General features: G+C 43.2%; 2 protein-coding genes across 3 annotated transcripts in view; both read right to left on the reverse strand.

The window, feature by feature from the left end:
• Positions 1–7,281, reverse strand: part of LOC121567896 (protein unc-119 homolog A-like) — a 32,490-nt gene extending 25,209 nt beyond the window's left edge. The window contains exon 1 of the mRNA XM_041878259.2: positions 6,770–7,281. Coding sequence (XP_041734193.1) covers positions 6,770–7,064 — 295 coding nt within the window. The 5' untranslated portion in view covers positions 7,065–7,281. The remainder of the gene's footprint in view (positions 1–6,769) is intronic.
• A 3,110-nt stretch (positions 7,282–10,391) lies between these two features.
• Positions 10,392–16,007, reverse strand: LOC121567897 (beta-crystallin B1-like). 2 transcript variants are annotated; one of them, XM_041878261.2, is made up of 6 exons: positions 15,896–16,007; positions 14,614–14,687; positions 14,305–14,423; positions 12,196–12,328; positions 11,768–11,910; positions 10,392–11,657 (listed from the first exon to the last, which is right to left on the reverse strand). In XM_041878261.2, exons 1-6 carry the CDS (start codon positions 15,990–15,992, stop codon positions 11,489–11,491), a joined length of 735 nt encoding a protein of 244 aa, XP_041734195.1. In that variant the 5' UTR covers positions 15,993–16,007; the 3' UTR covers positions 10,392–11,488. The 2 variants fall into 2 exon arrangements, with proteins under 2 accessions (XP_041734195.1, XP_041734196.1); XM_041878262.2 differs by having other exon boundaries at positions 15,842–15,921.
• Between the last annotated feature and the right edge of the window lie 5,568 nt (positions 16,008–21,575).

A 21,575-nucleotide genomic window follows, 5' to 3' on the forward strand; every position in this document is an offset into this window, starting at 1 on the left:
CGAGTCTTTGGGATTCCGCAAGATATGGTTTCCGACAGAGGTCCCCAGTTCGCCTCAAGGTTTTGGAAGGCCTTCTGCCAACTCATAGGGGCCACGGCCAGTTTATCTTCAGGGTACCATCCGAGTCCAATGGCCAAACTGAGAGGATGAATCAGGAGCTGGAAACCACCCTCAGATGCATGGTTTCCAACAACCCGTCCACTTGGTCATCCTTCATTGTTTGGGCCGAGTACGCGCACAACACCTTGTGCTCCTCCTCCACTGGTATGTCCCCGCATGAGTGTCAGTTTGGCTATGCGCCTCTATTGTTCCCGGACCAGGAGGCAGAAGTCAGAGTGCCTTCAGCCTCGAGGTTCATCAGACGCTGTCGGCTTACGTGGAAGAAGGCACGTCTTAATCTTCTGCGTTCCTCTCAGCAGTACCAACGACAAGCCAACAGAGGTCGCCGTCCCGGTCCTACCCTGTACCCCGGCCAGAGAGTATGGCTCTCAACTAAGAACCTACCACTACGGGTGGAGTCTCGCAAGCTGTCCCAGAGGTTCATCGGTCCCTTTAAGATTGCCAGGAGAGTCAATCCCGTTACTTTTCGCCTGCACTTACCCAGATCACTTAAGATCAATCCAACATTTCACATTTCTTTATTAAAACCTGTTGTTTTTCTCCCCTTATCCCGGCAGGCAGACCTCCCCCTCCGCCCCGTGTCATCGGTGGCCAGTCGGCTTATACCGTCCACCGGATACTGGATTCCCGCCGGGTGCAGCGGTCCTGGCAGTATCTGGTGGACTGGGAAGGCTACGGTCCCGAGGAGCGCTCCTGGGTTCCTGCCAAGGACATACTGGACCCTGACCTCATTCGTCAGTTCAGGGCCCTCCACCCTGAGAAGGCTGGTAGGAACGTCAGGAGCCGTTCCTAGGAGGGGGATTCTGTCAGGTTTTGGCCATGACTGTTCGGGTTTTGGTCACTAGATGTCCCCATTGCACCTTTTTTGTACCTTTTGTTTTTCTTGCTCTAATTATTGTTTGCACCTGTAGGTCATTCCCTTGTTAGTATTTATACCCTGTGTGTTCCTCAGTTCCTTGCTCAGTGTTTGTAAGTTAGCACCCAGCCCCAGCCCAAGCCTTGTTTTATATAGATATTTCTCTGGTGGGATTTTCCAGAGGTTCTCTGGTTTAGTTCTTGTGTTTTGTTTGAGTAGTCTTTTGAGGTTTGTTTTTCCCTGCTGTTTTTTACCACTTTGTGGAGTTTCTTTTGTTTTTTGGAGGTTTTCCTCTTTGTGCCTCTTGGCTTTATTTTTGGACATTGTGGATTTAGTTTCTTTGCCTGAAGATTTTGTTCTTTAATTAAACCACCATCTCTAGTACAGCTGTGTCTGCCTCATCTTCTGGGTTCTGACAATTATTAGTGACTGTTGCTCGCACCGGGTCGTGACAAATACTGTTCCTTTTTTATGTGCCTCGACAACTACAGAAAGAAGTCAATAAGTGTGAGAAAAAATGCTATAATACTATTTTTAGCATCTCATTATGTCACCTAAGTGGCTTGTATTCAATCAGTCTGAATCTGTTGTGGTGAGACTGTGACCTGCCAGTATACAGGTTGGTTCCCCACTTCAACCCACACATAAAGAGAAGCCCAGTTGGCCTGTTGTTCTATTGTTGGCTTTGGCTACCTAGAATGGTTTTCCAAGAGTGGCGGCCTATATTCAAGCAATCGCTTGTGTGGTGAGACACTTCCTGCGTGCCAAAAGCCTGTTGGGTTAGTGTTGGCTGACTAGAGTGGAATGAGCTATCCCTGAGGAAGGATTCTCCCTGGTGAACAATCTGAAGCAATTATGACTAATACTATCACAACAAATTGACTACCTTTGAGTATAGGATGACATCCAAGATTGTGTGAACTAGCCACATCAAATGTAAAATGGCCCACGTTTTATCTAATAGATGTGTGCATGTACCAAAGAGATCTTGTGAATCTGTCTCTCCAGTTTCCTTTGGAGACAGATTGCATTGTGATGGATTTGCATCGTTACTCATAACAGTATGAAATATACATGAAGAGTTTCCAAAACACTATATCCACAAATGTTTCACCTTTGTGTTTTTTCATCAGAAATTATTGCTTGTGTGTGTGTGTAAAATATTACTGTTCTCAGATATTTTTATTCATAGATTTGAGATGTGTATGAAAATGTGTTATTTTGCTAAACGCTATATGCCAGTTGTTTAGCTGGAATGGAATGTTCGTATCCTGTATATTTGACTGTGACGTGGTTTTCTCACCTAGCTATTTTTAGATCAATGTACTTACTGTTGCTCTGGATAAGAGCATCTGCTAAATGACTCAAATGTCAAATGTAAATGTTTTACATACAGATCTCATATTACTGTATTGAATGATTTTTTTAAATAGTTTTTTTATATTGATGTCACAAATGTACAGTATCATTTGTACATTTATTTATTTATAAAAAATTTAGTTATTTAGTACATTAACTGTGTAAAACCTAGCAGTACTGCTTCTTTCTCTGAGAGTGAGGCGGATATACAGTATACCATTTTGCAAAAAAATATATGATTATTTGTCTCTCTGAAATGAAACCATGAAGTGATAGATTTGAAACAAATACATGTCTGTCATTGAACAACCCCATGCCATGATTAGATAGTGAAAAAACACACCAATCTCTTTCATAATTTCTTTAAACAATAAAAGCTACATTTCTGAAAATTGATATATAGTTTTGGAATGAAACTCTTCACATCTTACATACTATTAAACATATGGCCTACTGCATGCTGAATAAATTCCTGCAGTGACTACTGTATTTGATGTGCCTTCTACTTAGAAACCTTTTCATTCCCTTATATCATAAGCCCCATGCAGCATACAGTGCCTTCGGAAAGTATTCAGACCCCTTGACTTCTTCCACATTTTGTTAGGTTACAGCCTTATTCTAAAATTGATTAAATTGTTTTTTCCTCTCATCAATCTACACACAATGCCCAATAATGACAAAGCAAAAACGGGTATTTATAAATGTTTGCTAATTTATTCAAAATAAAAAAACCTGAAATAATACATTTACATAAATATTCAGACCTTTTACTCAGTACTTTGTTGAAGCACCTTTGGCAGCGATTACAACCTCGAGTCTTCTTGGGTATGGCGCTACAAGCTTGGCACACCTGTGTTTGGGGAGTTTCTCCCATTCTTTTCTGCAGATCCTCTCAAGCTCGGTCAGGTTGGATGGGGAGCGTTGCTGCACAGCTATTTTCAGGTCTCTCCAAAGATGCTCAATCGGGTTCAAGTCCGAGCTCTGGCTGGGCCACTCAAGGACATTCAGAGACTTGTCCCAAAGCCACTCCTGTGTTGTCTTGGCTGTGTGCTTAGGGTCGTTGTCCTGTTGGAAGGTGAACCTTCGCCCCAGTCTGAGGTCCTGAGCGCTCTGGAGCAGGTTTTCATCAAGGATCTCTCTGTACTTTGCTCCGTTCATCTTTGCCTTGATCCTGACTAGTCTCCCAGTCACTGCCGCTGAAAAACATCCCCACAGCATGATGCTGCCACCACCATGCTTCACCGTAGGGATGGTGCCAGGTTTCCTCCAGACGTGACGCTTGGCATTCAGGCCAAATAGTTAAATCTTGGTTTCATCAGACCAGAGAATCTTGTTTCTCATGGTCTTAGAGTCTTTAGGTGCCTTTTGGCAAACTCCAAGCGGGCTGTCATGTGCCTTTTACTGAGGAGTAGCTTCCGTCTGGTCACTCTACCATAAAGGCCTGATTAGTGGAGTGCTGCAGAGATGGTTGTCGTTCTGGAAGGTTCTCCCATCTCTAGAGCTCTGTCAGAGTGACCATTTTTGGTACCCTTCCCCAGATCTGTGCCTCGACACAATCCTGTCTCGGAGCTCTAAGGACAATTCCTTCTACCTCATGGCTAGGTTTTTGCTCTGACATGCACTGTCAATTGTGGGACCTTATATATACACAGGTGTGTGCCTTTCCAAATCATGTCCAATCAATTGAATTTACCAAAGATGGACTTCAATCAAGTTGTAGAAACCTCTCAAGGATGATCAATGGAAACAGGATGCACCTGAGCTCAATTTCGAGTCTCATAGCAAAGGGTCTGAATACTTATGTAAATAAGGTATTTCTTAGATTTATTTGTAATAAATTCTCAAACATTTCAAAAAATCTGTTTCGCTTTGTCATTATGGGGTATTGTGTGTAGATTGCTGAATAGTTTATTTTTTTTGTTACTCCATTTTAGAATAAGGCTGTAACGTAACAAAATGTGGAAAAAGTCAAGGGGTCTGAGTACTTTCCGACACTGATAAGAAACCATTTCTCATTTCACAAAACATTCTCTCTCCATGGGCTAGATTACATTTATTTTCCTCATGCTTGTCTCAGAAAACAGTGTGTCTCCCTCCCTTATCAGCTGTGAGCCACCGTGTCTCCCTGCCGCCCCAAAATGGACGCAGTTACCTCTCAAAGCACTGTCATGAAAGTCATTTACACAGCAAGCCTTGCCATTTTCTGCTTCAGTCTTTCACTGGTTATGTATCCTCCATATACTGGCAGTTAAGCAAAACATTTACAAAATTGATCTCTTTACAGTCTCGGCATACATGTAGCATATGTATCGACTGAATAATTATGTTTGGTTCATTAATGATGATAGAAAGGGAGTAAGGCAACCATAGGACCAAATTCAATACGACTGCATGTCATAAAGGAGGGGGTGAAAAAGAGGACAATGATAATAAATCAAATAATTATCATGCCATAGCAGGTGGCTATCATAAAGCATTTGTGAGAGAAATGCCATTTATGCCATGTGATCAATGGTTTCCTGAATGTATCCTACACTGCAGCTATGGGGGCTAGAGACCAAAACACAATGTCAGAGACAGCGTGAACACAGCAAATGTAACACACACAGTATCAGCTAAACTTGCCTTCTAATCAGAAATAATATGCCCTGTGTTTTGTTGCATGCTTCTTGACTCTGAAGCATTAATTATCTACAGTCTATCAGGTCATAGAAGCGCCACATTCCCTTCCTTTCTGACATAATCCAGATTACATGTCAGTGGAGAGCAGAGATTACCACTAGGCAGCCATCATCAGTGATTTCTGTATTATCTCGCCACTGCAGCCCAATACTGCTCTTCTGCTCTTCCTCTGGGGGTTACAGAACCAAACAGCTAACACTATTGGACAACAACATGAATAAAAGGGATGATGTCGGTGGGCTAGTGTGCCTTTTGGGATGAGTACTGCTCCGGCTGATGAGAAATGCCCTTTGCGTATAGCAGAGACTCTGGATAGTTACCAAATCGTTCAGACACAAGTCTGTATGTATATTGAAATGACTCATCATATATGGAGGCTTAGGTTAAAGCCTTTATTACCATCTAGCTAACCCACAGCCACAGGGCATTAGTTTGTGATATAATATGGAACTAGAGTGTCAATTTGGATGCATCCCAAGTCGCCAAAGTGGCCTAGAAGTCCCTTATCCTACAGTGCATACAGAATAGTACCGTAGTATGCCTGGCCTTCATTCTATATTGTACTGTATATCCTCTACTGATGTGAAAGGTGAATTTATGAAAGCAATATAACAGCCACCTGTCTGTATAATTTGTGAGGCTGATGCAATTCCTTTTAACCTGAGAAGCAGTCTCTTTCAGGCCAGGAGAAAAGACACTTGATAGAACCAGGATGCACTCAGGTGGTTGACATAAAGATTACCACATTAAATTACTTTTACAGCTCACCAGTCACCAGTAACCTAGTGTGAATGCAGAAGGAACAGAGAGAGGATGTGTTTATACAACAACCACCTAAATACATATTTTGCATCCCAAATGGCACCCTATTCCCTTTATAGTACACTAATTTGACCAAGGCCCATAGGGTTCTGGTAAAACAATTGTGCACTATTTAGGTAATAGGGTGCCACTTGAGATGCATCCATTGAGTGGCTGTAGCTGTGTTGTTGTGTGTTGTAACAATCTAATGCAGATCTTTAAATAGGTTCTGACTGTCTCAATCTCAGTCGGGAGGCACAGAGCACTGATCACCTGTTACCTAAGAGGAAACCTATTCTTCAGGTTGGGAAAGGATTTAGGAAAAGTCAGATCTTATTTTTTTTATCAACATGGACAACAGGGGGCATTAGAAAGAACAATAACATTAATACCTGCCTGTCTGGTTCAAAAGGAATATTTACACACACACTCTCTCTCTCTCTCTCTCTCTCTCTCTCTCTCTCTCTCTCTCTCAAAACACACACACACACACACACACAGACACAAACACACACGGTTGTGTGCATACCTATGTTCTGGTCTACTAAACCTGTCTGAGCTAGAGGCTGATGGCCTACTCTCCTGTCTTACATCATTATCTATTATGCCCAGACTGCCCACACAGAAACATTCAAGTATACGTTTCGTTAGCCTATAATTCCACTAGCCTATATAACCTGTAATTACACCCCCACAAATATCCTACTGTAGCCTAACGTCACTCTATGTCGCTCTCCAATGCACTGGAAGTGACAAACCTGGCACGAGGGCAACTAACATGCTACTATGCAGATGGATGAATGGATGGATGGCTGCACGTTAACAATGTAACGTTGTCGCTGTGGACCCGATGCTTCATGCCAGGCAACGGAGCAACAGCAGGTGCGCTGCGCCCAGAACAGTTCAGGTAACTATGAAGCTACCCTTCAGACCAATTAGTAGCCTACTTACTTTCGGTGATCTTCTGTAACCCAAGTACATCCTCAGGCGATATTACGGGGTTTCTTAGCAACTCGTCTTCCGATGTAACCGCGACCCCAGCATCTGTGGAGTTGCAGCCTTTCTTCACTTTCATGGCCACGAGCGGTTTGGGTTGCGACTGCCGTGAACTAGTGATGCTGCTGCTGCTGCTCTCGAGACCTCCGCTGCCACTGTTCGTATTATTAGTAGCTGCTTTCCTCGCACTGGCGTTAGGTGCGTCCTGACTATTACACACAGCCTCTGTGCTGGTACAAGAATAGCTCATTCTCCGTGCCTCCTCCCCCTCCCGATCTGGTGAAGATACAAATCAGTCTCTATCCCTCCCTCACCCAAGGCTCAACGTCTCTCTCACTCCGTATTTAATTTAAATCCTTAGTTCTTTAAACCCGTCGGTCCGTGACTGCTTGTGTGCGGCAGCTGAATAGCCCTTGCTCTTGGAGCGCGCGTGCGGTGGTGGTGAGGGTTTACAGAATTCAGAACGAGAGACGAAGGAAGGATGCGGTGGGTCGTCAGCGCTCATACGAAAGCATCATAAGCCGTTCATGCAAATACATATAAACTCAATTGAGAGCAAGATATTCTCACACAAGCTGAATGCTTTCACCCTGCATGCATGTCTGCTGTGGCCAAACAGCGCATGGACATGCGCTCGCGCATTGAACAGCCTATTACTAATTTAATTGTTACTGTAACTTCCCATCGATTTATGACATGATCATTACATGATTCCCAGAAACTGTAAAAACGGTCACTTAGCCAGTGTAGGTTATGTCAAGCAATTTGTCCCTTTTTAATCAGCTCACATCCATTACTATTCACATGTGCATATCCATTTTACATGTTTTAAGGTGAACTATTGCAATTATTGATCATATCTACAGGAGTCAGCGATTCAGATAGATTTTTGGGCACGTTCTTACCACAGTTCTCTGAATAATTTAACATCCTTATATATCTGGCTCATGTGGTTGTGTATTCTACATCACTATGAACATTTAAAGATATTTCTGGGCATACTACAATTATATTTCATACAGGCATGGTCATGCGAAATTGTCCAATAAGATGCCATTTAGTTGTTTGGTAGCCATATTGGAAAAAGGCTTCTGTGGGGTTAATGAGTGAATTCTGTGATGGCCCTATATCTACAAATCTTTTTAAAACCCTGTTCTAGCTGTATGTGTGCAATTTGGTGCCTTTACAATCCAAAAACATAGCTGCCCCATTTCATGGAATTCTATTGCTAAGCTTCCAACATTCTAATGTCAATGGCACAATATGGGCGATTTTTAAACAATAGTTGCAGCTGATGCTTTCAAAGTTGGTTATATTATACAGTGGGGAGAACAAGTATTTGATACACTGCCGATTTTGCAGGTTTTCCTACTTACAAAGCATGTAGAGGTCTGTCATTTTTATCCTAGGTACACTTCAATTTTGAGAGACGGAATCTAAAACAAAAATCCAGAAAATCACATTGTATGATTTTTAAGTAATTAATTTGCATTTTATTGCATGACATAAGTATTTGATCACCTACCAACCAGTAAGAATTCCGGCTCTCACAGACCTGTTAGTTTTTCTTTAAGAAGCCCTCCTGTTCTCCACTCATTACCTGTATTAACTGCACCTGTTTGAACTCGTTACCTGTATAAAAGACACCTGTCCACACACTCAATCAAACAGACTCCAACCTCTCCACAATGGCCAAGACCAGAGAGCTGTGTAAGGACATCAGGGATAAAATTGTAGACCTACACAAGGCTGGGATGGGCTACAGGACAATAAGCAAGCAGCTTGGTAAGAAGGCAACAACTGTTGGCGCAATTATTAGAAAATGGAAGAAGTTCAAGATGACGGTCAATCAACCTCGGTCTGGGGCTCCATGCAAGATCTCACCTCGTGGGGCATCAATGATCATGAGGATGGTGAGGGATCAGCCCAGAACTACACGGCAGGACCTGGTCAACGACCTGAAGAGAGCTGGGACCACAGTCTCAAAGAAAACCATTAGTAACACACTACGCCGTCATGGATTAAAATCCTGCAGCGCACGCAAGGTCCCCCTGCTCAAGCCAGCGCATGTCTAGGCCCGTCTGAAGTTTGCCAATGACCATCTGGATTATCCAGAGGAGGAATGGGAGAAGGGCATGTGGTCTGATGAGACAAAAATAGAGCGTGTTTGGAGGAAGAAGAAGGATGAGTACAACCCCAAGAACACCATCCCAACCGTGAAGCACGGAGGTGGAGACATCATTCTTTGGGGATGCTTTTCTGCAAAGGGGACAGGACGACTGCACCGTATGGAGGGGAGGATGGATGGGGCCATGTATCGCGAGATCTTGGCCAACAACCTCCTTCCCTCAGTAAGAGCATTGAAGATGTGTCGTGGCTGGGTCTTCCAGCATGACAACGACCCGAAACACACAGCCAGGGCAACTAAGGAGTGGCTCCGTAAGAAGCATCTCAAGGTCCTGGAGTGGCCTAGCCAGTCTCCAGACCTGAACCCAATAGAAAATCTTTGGAGGGAGCTGAAAGTCCGTATTGCCCAGCGACAGCAGCGAAACCTGAAGGATCTGGAGAAGGTCTGTATGGAGGAGTGGGCCAAAATCCCTGCTGCAGTGTATGCAAACCTGGTCAAGACCTACAGGAAACTTATGATCTCTGTAATTGCAAACAAAGGTTTCTGTACCAAATATTAAGTTCTGCTTTTCTGATGTATCAAATACTTATGTCATGCAATAAAATGCAAATTAATGACTTAAAAATCATACAATGTGATTTTCTGGATTTTTGTTTTAGATTCCGTCTCTCTCAGAGTTGAAGTGTACCTATGATAAAAATTACAGACCTCTACATGCTTTGTAAGTAACCTGCAAAATCGGCAGTGTATCAAATACTTGTTCTCCCCACTGTATATAATTTGAAAGGTAATTTCATGGCCTTTCAGAACCACTTGTCAAACAAAGTTTAATATGTATCAGGGTTTCAGTTTTAAAGCCATTTATACAGGTCATTAATTCTGATATGTACCCTAGAGGTCAGATGTCAAAGTTCTGTTGACCTCAACTTTCTGAAAATGTGTCTGATGGATAACTGTGAATATAAGCTTTCCAATGATATATGATTAAAGGGTATAAGCGAGAAAGAACTTGTTGTATACTTACATTGTTTGTCATTTGGTAAATTCCCAATGGGAAAACAATTATTGGGATGGAGAGATGAAAGATAGAGTGATAACACAGAGAAAGCTGCCACTGCTGCACTGCTATCACACATTTTCCAAATCTAGGGACATAGACTTTCCAAAAAATCACTATGAGACATCATCGGCCCAAGTGAGCCCGACGCCCCAAATGTGGGTGTCTGGCTCATGCACTATTTGTTGGATTGCATGAACATGACGTGGTTAGAATTTGTCAGTGTTGATGTTGATGCAGGATTGCCTTTGTGAGGATATATATATTGTGTAGAATAATGGTTTGAATGTTCAGCATAATTTATAAGAAAACGCAGGACAAACACCACAGATAATCATGAAACACACAAGAGAACAAAAAGTCAAACAAGTAACTTGACAGGAGCCACTGACTGCATTTCCAGCACTGAGGTTAGGAAACTTTATTCATTTTATTTCTTTTTTTTTTATTGGAAAGTTTCTTTCCAGATGGCAGCATCCCTGAGAAATATATAGTGTATATAACAAGATTCCTCTGCAACCCCATCATTAAGAGGGGCGAGGGGTCTCCCAAAAGGTTGGCATGTCTAGAAAAACACTACCAGGTAGCCTACAGCAACGTGTCTCTCAATCATACCCCCTAGCTCATTTCCTCCTTCAGATAGCCTCACTGCCCTAGACTGAGTGGGTCATGGGCATAGCTTTGAAGCCTTGAAGGTAGAATGTCATTAGGGAAATTATGGTTGAGGTGCAATCCCTAGACTAGAAGGTGGCCATGGGGGAGAGTACATTGGGAAACAGTGCCTCCCCATGGATGATTGAGCTCATTGCAGGGCATGGACAGAGCACAGAAAGCTGGCGGCTGTCCATGGTAGCTTAGAGACTGGCTTGAGTGGAGTGTGTAGTATCTCTCTACTCTCTAAAATCATTCACAGATTGCAGGAGGGTAGAGCATTGTAATGAACAGGCTTATTTGGCATCATTTGGTATATAGCTAAGAAACAAGTAAGTAAGATGTATAAAATCAATGGGTTTGCAGATATGGAAACAAACTAGTGAACACAAACTAATGAAGTTATATAACTTATTAAAATCTTTGCTAACTAATTCCCTTTCCCCCATTAAAATCCCCATCATAAATATCATAAATCTTCTCATGCTATAATTCTATCAGGTCTTGGAACAGAGAGTACAGCTATCACTTTCACCAGTATTGTTATATTCAGGCATTGTGGAAGTCAGCTGCAGGCGAACTGCAGTAACAACCTTTTCCCAGTAGGTGGCACTGTCTTCATTCAGGGATTGTGCGTCAATGTACACGCACCCTGAATGTACTGCTAGTAAGTGATTGAGGTGGAGCCAGTGATGTTATGTTATTAGCTGTTAGCTTATGTTGGCTGTATGGAGATCCAAGATGGAGCTCCAGACTCTGGGATGGTTAGCTCCAGGGCTAACCAGGCCCCTTCCCCTCTGTCTTGCTGGCCCACGACCCATCGCCTGCCTGGCCCCTTCTAGGCGGTCCACTCAAAGCAGCCTCTGCGATGTGTCTGCATGTCCCTCACTCTACGGATGGACTGGATCTGGGGATGGTGGGCGCCCCACTCGTTCCAATGCTTGAAGATGCCACATTCGAACACGTACTGGTAGCCACGGTAACCGGGGTACTGATAGCCAACCCAACTATCACCCAGAAAGACGGACGGAGAGAATGAGAGAGAGAAATGGAAGTTAATAACGTCTTAAATTAAATGGATGGGTAGATTGATTGATAAGTTAATGTGCCAACTCACGTTCCACCAGTGACCTGGATGCTGGCCACACGGTCCTGGAAGCCGTAGGACCACAGACTGGGGATATCCTCATCACACACCTCCATCTTACGGCCCTCAAAGTTATTACACTCAAACAGGCAGATCTTGTGGTCCTGGGTGTCCTGTAGGCACAATAGAGTTTACCCACCTATTCACCCACGACCCTCAGAAGAGGGGGAAGCCACTTAGACTAGACTATTGATGTAGTGATGGATGGATGGATGGATGGATGGATGAATGAATGAATGAATGAACGAATGAATGAATGAACGAACGAATGAATGAATGAATGAATTAATGAATTAATGAATTAATTAATGAATTAATTAATGAATGGAGGGATGGATGGATGGATGGATGGATGGATGGATGGATGGATGGATGGATGAATGAATGGACGGACTCACCATGCGAACGGGCCTGACGGACATGAAGCGGTCACACCTGTAGCTGTTGCTCCAGGTATCCCAGCGGGGGTACTCTCCCTTCTCCAGCATGAACATCTCTCCGCTCAGGTTCTGCTGCTCATAGCCCACCCAGCTGTATGGGTATATTATAAAAGTGTTACAGCACAACTATAACACACTTATAATCAATTAACACAACTCTCTTATAAACATGATCAGAAGTCTTGAGGCTAGGGATAGCTAAGTGATTGCAAGCTTCATGTTAGATGTCACGTTCATCGCAACAGTCATGTATCATTGGAGATTGCATGTTGTAAATTAACTATGTTTCAAGTGTCTTATTGGACTAAGATAACTTTAATAGCAGTAGTAGTAGGTTTATTGGTTTCTCGCAGTCATAGACTGAATTGTAAACCAATTTACAATCATAACATCAATCATATATAATTATCAAGTAGTAAAATCCTAAACTAGCAAAACACTTAATATAATAAAATGTTAAAATATGCAATATATACAAAACAACAATACTACGACAAGGTTTGGGGTGGCAGCTTTAAAAAAGGCATCTTTAGAGTTCTTAGGAAGGCATTTCTAAGGCCACTGGGCTATATGGTGTGCGCATTGATCAGTTTAGTGAAGTATGGAATGGGAGAGTTCTGATATCGGCCTGTGCGTGTCATGGGAGTGTTCAGTTTGTGGCTGTTGCGGGTTGCCAGTCCAGTAATCTGCTGTCTGGTTGGATGGAGCCGTTGCCAGTCCAGTAATCTGCTGTCTGGTAGGAGGGAGCCGGTCTGCAAATTGGGAGTTCGGCAAATGTCAGGCAGATCTGCTCCCGTCTTCTGTCCAAGGACATGACTCCAAGGGTTTAGAGGACTTCCCGGTAGCTGGTGTACGACCCGCTAAGAGTTATTCTGCAGGCTTTCTTCTGGACACGCTCCAGCTGACAACTTTACTCTAATGGCTCAAATAATACACTACTTGACCAAATGTATGTGGACACCTGCTCACTGAACATCTCATTCCAAAATCATGGGCATTAATATGGAGTTGGTCCCCCCTTTGCTGCTATAACAGCCTCCACTCTTCTGGGAAGGCTTTCCACTAGAGGTTGGAACAATGCTGCGGGGACTTGCTTCCATTCAGCCACAAGAGCATTAGTGAGGTCGGGCACTGATTGTCATACTGAAACAGGAAAGGGCCTTCCCCAAACTGTTGCCACAAAGTTGGAAGCACAGAATCGTCTAGAATGTCATTGTATGCTGTAGCGTTAAGATTTCCCTTCACTGGAACTAAGGGGCCTAGCCCGAACCATGAAAAACAGCCCCAGACAATTATTCCTCCTCCACCAAACTTTACAGTTGGCACTATGCATTCGGTCAGGTAGCGTTCTCTTGGCATCCGCCAAACCCAGATTTGTCCGTTGGACTGCCAGATGGTGAAGAGTGATTCATCACTCCAGAGAATGTGTTTCCACTGCTCCAGAGTCCAATGGCAGCGAGCTTTACACCACTCCAGCCGACACTTGGCATTGCGCATGGTGATCTTAGGCTTGTGTGCGGCTGCTCGGCCATGGAAACACATTTCATGAAGCTCCCGACTAAAAGTTATTGTGCTGATGTTGCTTCCAGAGGCAGTTTGGAACTCGTAGTGAGTGTTGCAACCGAGGACAGACAATTTTTATATGCTACGTGCTTCAGCACTTGGTGGTCCCGTTCTGTGAGCATGTGTGGCCTACCACTTCGCGGCTGAGCCGTTGTTGCTCCTAGACGTTTCCACTTCTCAATAACAGCACTTACAGTTGACCGGGGCAGCTCTAGAAAGGCAGAAATTTGACGAACTGACTTGTTGGAAAGGTGGCATCCTATAACAGTGCCACATTGAAAGTCACTGAGCTCTACAGTAAGGCCATTCTACTGCCAATGTTTGTCTATGGAGATTGCATGGCTGTGTGCTCGATTTTATACACCTGTCAGCAGCAGGTGTGGCTGAAATAGCCAAATCCACTAATTTGAAGGGGTGTCCACATACTTTTGTATATATACTGTATGAATCCCTATGAATAGTTTATATCTTCTATGTAAACAGATGAAGTAAGATATGACGTACGGTCCACACTCCACCCTGATGGAGCCGATCTTCTCGAAGCCCTTCTCACACAGGTTACGGCACTCAGTGGTGCACTCCATCATACGGCCCTGGAAGTTCTCAAACTCAAACAGGTAAATCTGAAAAGATAGACAAGATCACAGTCTGGTTATTTACTGTAATAAGCTATAATATAATTATGTTAATGATTTGATATGGATATCATTGATCAAGATGCCTGTCTTGGGCCTTTAAAACAACTGGAAATGCTGTATCTTCGCTAGAGATGGCATTATTAGAGTAGTTTGTAAAGAAACTGCAAAGACCTACTTTATGGGCACGCAGCCCCATGGCTGGGTGGCTCCCAATGCTGCCCTGGGCTCCGGTGTGAGACATGGTCGAATCTGTGACCGAACAGGAAGAGAGTGAGAGAAATAAAGAGGGAGAGAGGTTAAAGCCAAGCCTCTTGGAAAAACAACTTAATTTGTCCTCCATATTGTGACACTAATTTTTGTCATTTAGCAGACACTCTTATCCAGAGCGACTTACAGAAGCAATTAGGTTTAAGTGCTTTCCTCAAGGGAACATCTCAGGAATTCGAACCAGCAACCTTTCAGTTAATGGCCCAACGCCCTTAACCGCTAGGCTACCTGCAACCCAAGCCACAGCTGTGTATCTATTCAACAGGCCCCTGGCATATGTCTGTACAGCTGAATAGATATCAATGAGAGATTGCAAAGAAGAATGTTTCCCACCGTCGTTCAAATACAAAAGAGAAAAAAAGACCAATGGTAATCCATGTTCAACTCAGTGAGCATAAACAGATTTCAATCTTCGTCTTTTGGCAAATATCCATATTAAAACCCACTTATCCACCCAAAATGTTAATGAGAACATCATCTACTTTTATCTAGTCACTCAAGTACTTAATCTAGACTGGTTTTTGTCTCTCATTAACTCTACCCCAAAGCACACCTTTTGATGTTTATGCCTGTTCTAAGAGAGACTTAATAATATAATAATAATAATAATAATAATAATAATAATAATAATAATATGCCATTTAGCAGACGCTTTTATCCAAAGCGACTTACAGTCATGTGTGCATACATTTTTATGTATGGGTGGTCCCGGGGATCGAACCCACTACCCTGGCGTTACAAGCGCCATGCTCTACCAATTGAGCCTGCACAATTTAACCCCACTAAATATTCTATCTATTCCGTAAATAGCAATTCCTCTGTGAAAAAATGTAATCTCCAAAGATCCTTTTTAAACAACATGTTCAAGCATATTTTTCTTACAATTACTCAATTCTGTGACACTGAGCACGCTTTCATCTGCCAGATACAGGCAGGCCTGTCATGTAGTATTACTGAGCCGAGAGGAGATCACAATCAAACAATGGCCTCGCATCTCTCTCACTGCCATTTCCCCATTAAATGAACCACAGAACAGACAGAACGTCAAAGTAATGCCAAACATTATCCCAGAGTTAATTGAAGTCAAAAGCCTTTTGAAGGTCCTTGATTTAGGTCATGGGACGAAGAGACCCCACCTTTTCCCCCCATCGCTCTCGCTCACAACCCCCTTCCCTGAGCGTGAATCTCACCAAGCGGCTGGTTGTCAGGTACAAGGGAGGAACGGACGTCCAGACGGATAAGCCTTAGAGTTGGAATCAGGCCCCCGGAATAGAGATATATATACATTTACATCCCCACGCCGCCTATTGGGCCAGGATCCCACCTCGTCATTGGATGAGCGGAGTTCTCTTTAGTGGCGGAGGGCGGGGTCAGGGGTCATGTATGCTGATCTCCACTGAGCCGTGCTGAGTCGGCTGCTTGCTTTGTTGTCCTGCGCTACTGTGGGGTCCTGGACACACAGCCACCACCATCAGCAGAATGTACCCAACTACCCTCCCTCTCTCTCTCTCTCTCTCTCTCTCTCTCTCTCTCTCTCTCTCTCTCTCTCTCTCTCTCTCTCTCAGAGCAAGCAATGTGCTGACCTTCTATTGTGTGTAGTGCGAACGGGCGGGCAGGCTACTGTTCAGTTGGAACCGGCACGCAGGGAGGCAGGCACGCATGCATGCACACACACACACATACAAACACAAACACACAAACTACACACAGTTAGGTGTTTGCTAGGTTTTGTTTTCTGCTATAGCGTGGGACACCTCAACGGGACAGAAGTGTCTGCCAGACTGCTAAAATCTAGTACAGTGAGAGGAACACAGCAAAAGGACTTGGCACCCATGTCATTTTACAATCCTAGAATGGTTTACAGTGAAACAGGCAGAACCGGTCTGCTGGAGGCATGAAATAGCTATTCTTGCCTGGCCTAAGTGGAAATGATCAGGTACAGTACGGTGAAGAAAGCATGTTTGGTACAGGTGTCACATTATATAATAGCTACAGTACATCATATCAAAGATAAGTGGTCAAGTGGATTATGATAAAAATAGTGCTTATTGATAATGATGCTTAATATACTCTAAAAGTGGTGGTGGGGGGGTCCTACTAACCTAACATATGGAATTGTTTTAAGATGGTCATACCATGGATCATTTAGCTATTTGATTTTGAATTGTAGGACCCCTTTAGGTATCAAAACAAATATTTACTACTATAGCCCATAGAAATGCATTGAATAACACATTCATAAATGGCAATTTTTTACATATTTAACCCCTTATTTTTGTTGCCACAAAACTACCTCCATACTTCCATTCATGTGTATGGGTTACCTTCAGACGAGTCCAGTGACACTTACAGTGAGGGAAAAAAGTATTTGATCCCCTGCTGATTTTGTACGTTTGCCCACTGACAAAGAAATGATCAGTCAATAATTTTAATGGTAGGTTTATTTGAACAGTGAGAGACAGAATAACAACAACAAAAAATCCAGAAAAACGCATGTCAAAAATGTTAGAAATTGATTTGCATTTTAATGAGGGAAATAAGTATTTGACCCCCTCTCAATCAGAAAGATTTCTGGCTCCCAGGTGTCTTTTATACAGGTGACGAGCTGAGATTAGGAGCACACTCTTAAAGGGAGTGCTCCTAATCTCAGCTTGTTACCTGTATAAAAGAAACCCGTCCACAGAAGCAATCAATCAATCAGATTCCAAACTCTCCACCATGGCCAAGACCAAAGAGCTCTCCAAGGATGTCAGGGACAAGATTGTAGACCTACACAAGGCTGGAATGGGCTACAAGACCATCGCCAAGCAGCTTGGTGAGAAGGTGACAACAGTTGGTGCGATTATTCGCAAATGGAAGAAACACAAAATAACTGTCAATCTCCCTTGGCCTGGGGCTCCATGCAAGATCTCACCTCGTGGAGTTGCAATGATCATGAGAACGGTGAGGAATCAGCCCAGAACTACACAGGAGGATCTTGTCAATGATCTCAAGGCAGCTGGGACCATAGTCAACAAGAAAACAATTGGTAACACACTACGCCGTGAAGGACTGCGCCCGCAATGTCCCCCTGCTCAAGAAAGCACATATACAGGGCCGTCTGAAGTTTGCCAATGAACATCTGAATGATTCAGAGGAGAACTGGGTGAAAGTGTTGTGCTCAGGTGAGACCAAAATCAAACTCTTTGGCATCAACTCAACTCGCCGGGTTTGGAGGAGGAGGAATGCTGCCTATGACCCCAAGAACACCATCCCCACCGTCAAACATGGAGGTGGAAACATTATGCTTTGGCGGTGTTTTTCTGCTAAGGGGACAGGACAACTTCACCGCATCAAAGGGACGATGGACGGGGCCATGTACCATCAAATCTTGGGTGAGAACCTCCTTCCCTCAGCCAGGGCATTGAAAATGGGTCGTGGATGGGTATTCCAGCATGATAATGACCCAAAACACACGGCCAAGGCAACAAAGGAGTGGCTCAAGAAGAAGCACATTAAGGTCCTGGAGTGGCCTAGCCAGTCTCCAGACCTTAATCCCATAGAAAATCTGTGGAGGGAGCTGATGGTTCGAGTTGCCAAACGTCAGCCTTGAAACCTTAATGACTTGAAGAAGATCTGCAAAGAGGAGTGGGACAAAATCCCTCCTGAGATGTGTGCAAACCTGGTGGCCAACTACAAGAAACGTCTGACCTCTGTAATTGCCAACAAGGGTTTTGCCACCAAGTGCTAAGTCATGTTTTGCAGAGGGGTCAAATACTTATTTCCCTCATTAAAATGCAAATCAACTTATAACATTTTTGACATGCGTTTTTCTGGATTTTTGTTGTTGTTATTCTGTCTTTCACTGTTCAAATAAACCTACCATTAAAATTATAGACTGATCATGTCTTTGTCAGTGGGAAAATGTACAAAATCAGCAGGGGATCAAATACTTTTTTCCCTCACTGTATGCAGTCATATTAGTTTGTAGCCCAAACGGTTAGGACGCTACAGACGTTTTCGTGAGAAGACGATTTTCGGGATGTCTCATGGTCTGACCAACACCGCTGTAGCTCGGCCACCTTCCACCGCAGATGCGGATGCGGTGGATTGAGACGAAGCCCATGTGGTTCAACTCTACCATTGAAATCGTGATGGTGCCTCGATGTCATCAAAAGGGAGGGGTTCGGTATGAAATACACTCCCTTCTAGATATGCTGGGAAGTACCACCTCAAGGCTTACTATAAAAGCAGGTGACAGCACACCTTATTTGGCAATGGTTTTGGTAAGCAACCTAGTCTCAGAGCATTTCATATTATTCTGTACGTAAATCCCAGACACTCTATTTAGTATGATATGTTATGTTTCGTATGGTATGTATTAATTTGTGGATGTCCATCACCCATTTCATATGATATGTTACGAATTACAATTCAGATGATATGTTACGAATTTGCGAAACGTACAATATGTTACGAATTCGCAAAACGTATTATATGTTAAGAATTCTAGCTCGGTGGCTAACATTAGCTAGCTGCCAAAGTTAGCTAGTCTAGGGGTTAGGGTTAAGGTTAGGGTTAGGGGTATTTATGAACAATGCCCCCCACCCACAACTTCTCACCTGTATGCATTTTGTTTTAATTTCGAAGGGGTTGGGAAAGGATGAAATTGGGGTCGAAGTATTCACCCCCCTTGGCATTTTTCCTATTTAGTTGCCTTACAACCTGGAATTAAAATTGATTTTTGGGGGGTTTGTATCATTTGATTTACACAACATGCCTACCACTTTGAAGATGCAAAATATTTTTTGTGTGTGAAACAAACAAGAAATAAAACAAAAAAACAGAAAACTTAAGCGTGCATAACTATTCTCCCCCTCAAAGTCAATACTTTGTAGAGCCACCTTTTGCAGCAATTCTTTAAATTTTTTAATAATGGATTTAATGGTGCTCCGTGGGATGTTCAAAGTTTCAAATATTTTTTAAAAATCCAACACTGATCTGTACTTCTCCACAACTTTGTCCCTGACCTGTTTGGAGAGCTCCTTGGTTGTCATAGTGCCCCTTGCTTAGTGGTGTGGCAGACTCTGGGGCCTTTCAGAACAGGTGTAAATATACTGATATCATGTGACAGATCATGTGACACTTAGATTGCACACAGTTGAACTTTATTTAACTAATTACGGGACTTCTGACGGTAATTGGTTGCACCAGATCTTATTTAGGGGCTTCATAGCAAAGGGGCCTTTAAGGAAAATGTTCTCTTTAGTATTTCTCCAGGAGGTGTCATCAAGGAGAAAGCCTGCACTTCCATGTCAAAGATAATAAAACAAAAACACTACAGTAAATACTACAGTAATGTCTGCAAAAACACTACAGTAAATACCACAGTATACAACAGTCAGCAAAAACACTACAGTAAATACTACAGTATACTACAATCTGCAAAAACACTAAATTAATGACTATAGTATATACTACAGTTTTTTTTTACTACAGTATTTATACTATAGTTAACTGTAACAGTATACTACAGTAAATACTACAGTATTCACTGTACTGTTTTGTTAGTAAAAACACTACAGTGAATGGAGCCAGCAGCATACCAACCTACGTCCCACTTCTGGCTTGCTTCTCAAGCTAAGCAGGGTTGGTCCTGGATGGGTGACCAGATGCTGCTGGAAGTGATGTTGGAGGGCCAGTAGGAGACACTCTTTCTTCTGGTCAAAAAAATAAAAATAAAAAAAATATCCCAATGCCCCAGGGCAGTGATTGGGGACATTGCCCTGTGTATGGTGCTTTTTTTCGGGAGGGATGTTAAATGGGTGTCCTGACTCTCTGTGGTCACTAAAGATCCCATGGCACTTATTGTAAGAGTAGGGGTGTTAACCCTGGTGTCCTGGCTAAATTCCCAATCTGGCCCACATACCATCATGGCCACCTAATCATCCCCAGCTTCCAATTGGCTCATTCATCCCCCCTCCTCTCCCCTGTAACTATTCCCCAGGTTGTTGCTGTAAATGAGAATGTGTTCTCAGTCAACTTACCTGGTAAAAAAAATACCACAGTAAAGTCTGCAAAAACACTAAAGTGAATACTATAGTATGTACAGTGGGGGAAAAAAGTATTTAGTCAGCCACCAATTGTGCAAGTTCTCCCACTTAAAAAGATGAGAGAGGCCTGTAATTTTCATCATAGGTACACGTCAACTATGACAGACAAATTGAGCATTTTTTTTCCAGAAAATCACATTGTAGGATTTTTAATGAATTTATTTGCAAATTATGGTGGAAAATAAGTATTTGGTCACCTACAAACAAGCAAGATTTCTGGCTCTCACAGACCTGTAACTTCTTCTTTAAGAGGCTCCTCTGTCCTCCACTCGTTACCTGTATTAATGGCACCTGTTTGAACTTGTTATCAGTATAAAAGACACCTGTCCACAACCTCAAACAGTCACACTCCAAACTCCACTATGGCCAAGACCAAAGAGCTGTCAAAGGACACCAGAAACAAAATTGTAGACCTGCACCAGGCTGGGAAGACTGAATCTGCAATAGGTAAGCAGCTTGGTTTGAAGAAATCAACTGTGGGAGCAATTATTAGGAAATGGAAGACATACAAGACCACTGATAATCTCCCTCGATCTGGGGCTCCACGCAAGATCTCACCCCGTGGGGTCAAAATGATCACAAGAACGGTGAGCAAAAATCCCAGAACCACACGGGGGGACCTAGTGAATGACCTGCAGAGAGCTGGGACCAAAGTAACAAAGCCTACCATCAGTAACACACTACGCCACCAGGGACTCAAATCCTGCAGTGCCAGACGTGTCCCCCTGCTTAAGCCAGTACATGTCCAGGCCCGTCTGAAGTTTGCTAGAGTGCATTT

This window comes from Coregonus clupeaformis, chromosome 6 (genome assembly GCF_020615455.1).
Source record: "Coregonus clupeaformis isolate EN_2021a chromosome 6, ASM2061545v1, whole genome shotgun sequence".
NCBI classification, from domain to species: Eukaryota; Metazoa; Chordata; class Actinopteri; order Salmoniformes; family Salmonidae; genus Coregonus; species Coregonus clupeaformis.